This window comes from Lactuca virosa, chromosome 4 (genome assembly GCF_052849685.1).
Source record: "Lactuca virosa cultivar CGN04683 chromosome 4, Lactuca_virosa_CGN04683_v6, whole genome shotgun sequence".
Taxonomy (NCBI): Eukaryota; Viridiplantae; Streptophyta; class Magnoliopsida; order Asterales; family Asteraceae; genus Lactuca; species Lactuca virosa.
In genome coordinates this window covers 216,718,882-216,725,913 of record NC_136429.1, presented here as the reverse complement: position 1 = coordinate 216,725,913, position 7,032 = coordinate 216,718,882, and the positions used below count along the sequence as shown (strand labels likewise).

General features: G+C 33.8%; 1 protein-coding gene across 1 annotated transcript; it reads left to right on the top strand.

The window, feature by feature from the left end:
* Window positions 1-1,721: 1,721 nt before the first annotated feature.
* LOC145107993 (beta-galactosidase-like) lies at window positions 1,722-6,824 on the top strand. The gene is made up of 18 exons (XM_079044968.1): window positions 1,722-2,140; window positions 2,248-2,343; window positions 2,409-2,521; window positions 2,634-2,700; window positions 2,791-2,883; window positions 3,131-3,274; window positions 3,486-3,574; window positions 3,651-3,756; window positions 3,839-3,926; window positions 4,189-4,307; window positions 4,380-4,544; window positions 4,624-4,796; window positions 4,881-4,990; window positions 5,092-5,201; window positions 5,291-5,512; window positions 5,599-5,804; window positions 5,877-6,213; window positions 6,357-6,824. Exons 1-18 carry the CDS (start codon window positions 1,985-1,987, stop codon window positions 6,465-6,467), a joined length of 2,505 nt encoding a protein of 834 aa, XP_078901094.1. The 5' UTR covers window positions 1,722-1,984; the 3' UTR covers window positions 6,468-6,824.
* The last annotated feature ends 208 nt before the right edge of the window (window positions 6,825-7,032 follow it).

The window sequence follows — 7,032 nt, the reverse complement described above, 5'->3', positions numbered from 1 at the left end:
GGGTTCCATTCCAATCTCTATAATTTCAGATGGATTCCGGTCGTGAGAAATCCAAAAAATGGGTTCAACTCAAAGAAGAAACCATCGAGGCGGAGGTGTTTCGTAAGATTACCGAAGGTTAATTACCGAAATCCAAAACGAACAATATCAACACCAACATCAACAAATGCCGATTCAACAATCTTATAACCAACTTGGACTCTCTCAAGATTACCCCTCGTTATGGTTCGTTTCCACAAAATCAAACTCCATATTTCGTTTTAGGATTTCAATTATTGTTTTTAGATTTTAAATTTTCGTTTGTAGTAACGTGTGTTTTAATGAAATGGTGTATTTAGTAAAATGTTTTATTGATTTGAGTTTATTATTTTTTTAGTTTTATTTATTAAATGTTCTAATATGTTTTTAAAAGAAATTAGGTGGTAAGCGGGTTGGCACGATTGGAAAAGATGAGTCCCCTCTACCGCAAGTCAAAATAGTTATTGCTGAAAAAAAACACATTCATTTCTTGTTTTCTTAACATTAAAAAAGGATTATGACGTCCAATAATAAACTATTACTTTTGTACATATTTAATCGTTTTTTTATTTCTATAAATGATTTAGCATTAAACTCATTATAATTGTTCGTAACCTACCATTTCGACCGGTTGTTGGACTAAACTCTTTTTGTATGCGGTTTACCATTAAGCTATGTCCTGGTTATATCCCCGACCAATACCATCTACACCATCCACCTTGCCACTGGCGGAGCTTATATATATAGGGCCACTTTTTTTTTTATAATTATTCCTTAACTTTTAATAAAGTTACATATTATGCCTAAAACTATAAAATTTGACTTTGGCCTCTCCCGTTCTTCAATTTTTATACATATTCTATTTTCGGTCCCAAAATCAACACTTCAAACTTCGTCACTGCACCTTGCACCAACACCATTAATCTCTAACAACAAACATCAGCATTATTCACCACCAGAGTCACACATCTCCACCACCATCAAAAAAATAATCTAAAATCTTTAAACGAATGTAAGTTTAGTGATGCTTATTAAACAAATAAACCAGCTAAGACGTGCAATGGTCGGTTAAAATAATCCCTATACTAATAAAAAAATAGTTTTAATCTCCTTTTGTCATGTGTCATTCTAATACTACTCCACATTAATATTATGTCATATGTCAATGTGATATTTTAGGCAAATTACTATCACACTTAATAACGTTAAAGTTTTAAATAATTGATTTTAAACTTTTCATTGAAACATTTACTTTTTTAATTATATGTTAAATTTGAAGTTATAACTAACTTTAAAATTTTGGTATGTCTCTTAATTAATAGGTTATTTAAAATTATTATTTAAAATAATTGATTACTAATTATGAATTTTTGCTATAAAAACTGAATTAATTTTGTAATTGTGGTTCCCACGGGTTATAAGCTATATTTCATAAATAACATACATCAAGGTATATCATGTAAAAATAAATAAAAAAATAATATATATATATATATATATATATATATATATATATATATATATATATATATATATATATATAGCATCACAAATTCATTTTCCTTAAATAAAATATTGTATTTACATATTTTAGAGGGAATAGGAAACATGTAACCACAAAGTCGGCCCAGTATCAGTCCTTCCTGCTAAAAAGCACCCCCAAAGACCAAAGCACTCATTTCTTCTCTCGCAAAATCTTTACACACTCCCCCTTGAAGAAATATACATAAATCAATAATTACTTCTTTTTCTTTTTTTTATAATCTATAAACCCCATTAATAGAACACAGCTGTAGTGTGTGTTTTTTTGGTGCCATTCTTTATTCCTAAATTAAAAAAAGAAAAAAAGAAAAGAGAACAGAATAAAGTGGAGGGAAGTTGCTGATAAGAGTAAAGAATATCACTCCGAAGAAGAAGAAGAAGTAGAAGAAGGCGACGTACAGTTTTGGTGATTGAAGGGTTTTTAATGGACAAGATTTATTTAGTGTTGGTGGTGTTATTAGGTCTATGGGGTTGCTTCTGTACGGCGTCTGTTTCATATGATCACAAAGCAATCGCCATTAATGGCGAAAGAAGGATTCTTATTTCTGGATCCATTCATTACCCACGAAGTACCCCCGAGGTACAACTCATAAATGCACTTCATTTCATCACTTCTTCTTTTTATTTTTCTTCTCAAAATCATTACTTTTTCTTTCTGAATCTTTTTCTGTGCATTTTGATGATCAGATGTGGCCAGATCTCATTCAGAAGGCTAAAGAAGGAGGTCTGGATGTGATTCAGACTTACGTTTTCTGGAATGGGCATGAACCACAACCTGGCAAAGTAAGTGTATTTTATTTTTTTGTAATAATTAATTATTTTATGTTTAACTTTGAGTTTTCTTTCAGTATTATTTTGAAGAAAGATATGATCTGGTTAAGTTCATTAAGTTAATTCATGAAGCTGGACTGTATGCTCATCTCAGAATTGGCCCTTACGCTTGTGCTGAATGGAACTTTGGGTATTAATCTATTATATTATATATATTATCATTTCGAAAACTTCATACTATTATAAATTATAATCACAAAAAGGTTATAAATTCACCATCTTTTTTGTCATTGCTTCTTCAGGGGATTTCCTGTTTGGTTGAAGTATGTGCCAGGAATTAGTTTTAGAACAGATAATGCTCCTTTCAAGGTCTCTTTCCCAATCTTTCATACACTTTAATTATCTTATTTTCCCCATTTTTTTTATCGTTATGATAATGTAATTTATGTATTATTGTAGGCTGCTATGGAAAAATTCACAACTTATATAGTAAATTTGATGAAATCAGAAAATTTATATGAGAATCAAGGTGGCCCAATCATTTTATCTCAGGTAATTTTACACCTTTTAAAGCTAGCATTACTTTTGCAAAACACTTCTAAACAAATAAAAACTACTGCTAAACTCACTTTTTTTTTTTTATTTATAATTTTGCAATCCTTTTTAATGCACACTAACTATTTATAAAAGTATAAAATCTTCAAAACTTACTCATTTTGAGCCAAACCCGTTTCACACGTTACCCAATTTGCCCATTTTGTGTCTTGATTTTGAGCAAAAAGTCCATGTGATGTGACAGATTGAAAACGAATATGGGCCAATGGAGTATGAATATGGAGCCCCGGCCCGATCCTATTCAAAATGGGCAGCCCAAATGGCTGTGGGTTTGGACACTGGGGTCCCATGGGTCATGTGCAAGCAAGATGATGCCCCGGATCCCATTGTAAGTGCATCTTTCATGTTCCTTTTTGTCACTTTGTTAATCTTGTTATTGACTTTTTATCATTCTTTATTCACCTAATGTAATGTGATCATTTCATGATATTGGATTCTTTATACAATGCACATGGCCACTTTTTTGTTTTGTCCCCTATAATACAATATTCACCAAATTTTTTGTGTTCTTATTTTCAAGAAAGTTTTTGTTTTGACAGATCAACACTTGCAATGGTTTTTACTGTGATTACTTCACTCCTAATAGATATTTCAAACCCAAAATGTGGACCGAAGCATGGACAGGATGGTAATTTTAGTAATTAAAACAATCTTTAATATAATATTATCCGGATTTTTTTTTATAGATTCTTGTTTTGATGAAGGTTCACTGAGTTTGGAGGAGCAGTTCCATATAGACCAGCTGAAGATTTGGCGTTTTCTGTTGCTAAGTTTATTCAAACTGGTGGATCTTTCATTAATTATTACATGGTAACTCAAATTCTGTTCATAAATTTACATGATTATTGACAATGTGGACTAAAATTTTCTTGTGTTTCTTGGATTTTGACAGTATCATGGAGGAACAAATTTTGGTAGGACTGCAGGTGGTCCGTTTGTTGCAACAAGCTATGACTACGATGCCCCTTTGGATGAATTTGGTAATCTTGAATTTGTAATGAGGGTCATATATGTCATTTCACAATGTTATGATGACTTTGATCATGTCACAAAATGTACCCATAGGTAGTGTAGTGTTTGATAATGGAATGGGATGATTAATTCCATTGGAATAAAGAAACTGTTTGATAGGGTCTAAAGGAATCAGATTCCTTTCATTTTGTTACTTTTGCTTATTCCATTCCATCCGACAACAATGGATATGATTCGAAATTTGATTATTCCTTTCATTTCTATATGTAGGACTAAAAAGGGAAGCTAAATGGGGACATTTAAAAGATTTACACAGAGCAATAAAACTATGCGAACCTGCTATAGTAAATGGAGAATCTTCTGCTATCTCACTAGGGAACTATCAAAAGGTCGGATTTTTCTCTATCTCAAACCCTAATTAACCTCCAATCATGAGTCATGATTAATCGTCTTTCCCACAGGCATATGTTTACAAGACCAAATCCGGAGACTGTGCTGCTTTCCTTGCAAACGACGACAAATCTGCTTACGCAAAAGTTAATTTCCATAATCAGCATTACAATCTGCCTCCATGGTCCGTTAGCATCCTTCCCGATTGCAAGAACACTGTTTACAATACAGCACGGGTGAGAAAGATATCATATTTTTGAAGCTTAATTTGTTATGTAAAAAATCTAAAGTGGAATGGGACCAATCAATCAACAGGTGGGAGCGCAGACGACATTGATGAAAATGACACGAGAGCCGATTGGATTTGCTTGGCAATCGTATAACGATGAGACGGAATATTACGATGATAATACGTTTGGAACGATTGGATTATTGGAGCAATTGAATGTAACTCGAGATTCTTCTGATTATTTATGGTACATGACTGAGTAAGTGCAACACGATCTTTCTTCTCGTATCTGAAACAAACCTACGATATTTTATGGTTTTTGACTTTTTTTTGACGTTGTCAGTGTCAAAATTGACTCCGACGAAGGGTTCTTGAGAAACGGAAAACAGCCGACGTTCACCGCCTTATCCGCCGGTCACGCTTTGCACGTTTTCATCAACGGTCAACTTTCAGGTTGAACTTTTACGATCTTTCAAGACGTTTCTTAATTGGGAAAGATGCAGATTGCATGCAGAGTTTAGTAATATAATCTTCGTTACTTTTGATTTTAACAGGAACTGTGTATGGAAGTCTAGAAAACCCTAAAATAACTTTCAATAATGTTGTAAATCTAAGAGCTGGTATTAACAAGATTTCGCTTTTAAGTATTGCCGTTGGTCTTCCGGTATGTTCTAGAATCTAATTTCATTAAATTTTCTTTATTTTTTTTTTTTGTAAACTCACGTTTTGTTTTCATTGATCTACAACTACAAGAACATTGGACCACATTTCGAGACATGGAACGCAGGTGTTTTGGGTCCGGTGATGATTTCAGGTCTAAACGAAGGGAAGAGAGACTTATCATGGCAGAAATGGTCTTATAAAATCGGGCTTAAAGGCGAAATTTTAAGTCTTCACTCACTCGGTGGTAGTTCATCTGTTGAATGGGTTCAAGGTTCTTTAGTCGCCCAAAAACAACCACTAGCATGGTACAAGGTATAGAATTTTCCTAGTAAACTTTAAATTTATCTATGATTAATGGAAGACAAATTTACATTTTCTTTTTTCATTTCATTATTTAGACAAATTTCGATGCTCCGGATGGTGATGAACCTTTAGCATTAGACATGAACAGCATGGGGAAAGGTCAAGTTTGGGTCAACGGACAAAGCATTGGTCGTTATTGGCCTGCTTACAAGGCGATTGGCTCTTGTTCCACTTGTAATTATGCCGGTTATTTTGACGAGAAAAAATGCCTTAGCAATTGCGGTGAAGCTTCACAGAGATGGTGCGAACATTTCTATTGTTTACTGTCTACTGTCTACTGGTTACTGTTGTGACATGAGATTTTTTGTTTCAGGTATCATGTACCTCGATCTTGGCTAAAGCCTAGAGGAAACCTATTGGTTGTTTTTGAAGAATTGGGAGGAATCCCATACGGGATATCATTAGTGAAACGTGAAATATACAGTGTGTGTGCGGATATCTATGAATGGCAACCATCGTTGAAGAATTACCAGATGCAAGTTTCTGGAAACGCCACGAAGCCATTGAGACCGAAGGCACATCTTTCGTGCAACCCGGGTCAGAAAATTTCCTCCATCAAGTTTGCTAGCTTTGGCACCCCGGAAGGTGGTTGTGGTAGCTTCCGAGAGGGTGGTTGCCATGCCCATGACTCCTACGACACCTTTAATAAGGTACTCGTGCTTTGCAATGCATAAAGACCAATTTCAAAAAAGTTGAAATTTTAATTGTTTTCTAATATTGACTATGATGTTATTTCGCAAAAAAAAAAAAAAAAAAAAGAATCACATTATTATTTGGTTATTTTGTTTTGCAGCTTTGCATAGGGCAAGAATCATGTGCGGTGGCGGTTACGCCGGAGAATTTTGGAGGCGATCCGTGTCCGAGTGTGATGAAGAAGTTATCTGTGGAGGCGATTTGCGGCTGATGGATTTATAGTGTAGAAAAGCTTCAGACCGGACTAGATTTGGTCTGAAGCTTTTCTGATTCTTTATTTATGATTTATTAAAAGATTTACGCATGTTCTGATCTTCAGAATAGCAGTTAGGAATGTATTAAAGATGATGATCATGATAGGTGCTTTTGCGAAAGGTGAAGTTGTACAGATATGCAACACACCATTTTGGTCCAAAAGCATTAGATTTTGAAGATTTGTGTATATAGATCGGAAAAGAAAAGTTTGATTATGGATATGGGTTCCAGAATCTTTCATAAAAATAGCTTATTTTTAATGTACTATTAGAGAAAGTGTAAAAGGTATAATTTTTAAGATTTTTGTTTTCCAGATCAGTAATTAGTAGTATCCTCGCACGATTCTCTTTTGAGAGGCGACGATGTTTGCAGCCTGCAAAGCATATTTGACCATAAAAGCTATAAGCCTAATCATTTGGTCTGGACATTGCTTTAATGGATTTTTTTGACTTCTGGGCTGATCAATATCAACCACAAGAATATTTACTAAAATTAACTTAATAAATAAGTTTGATTTGTTT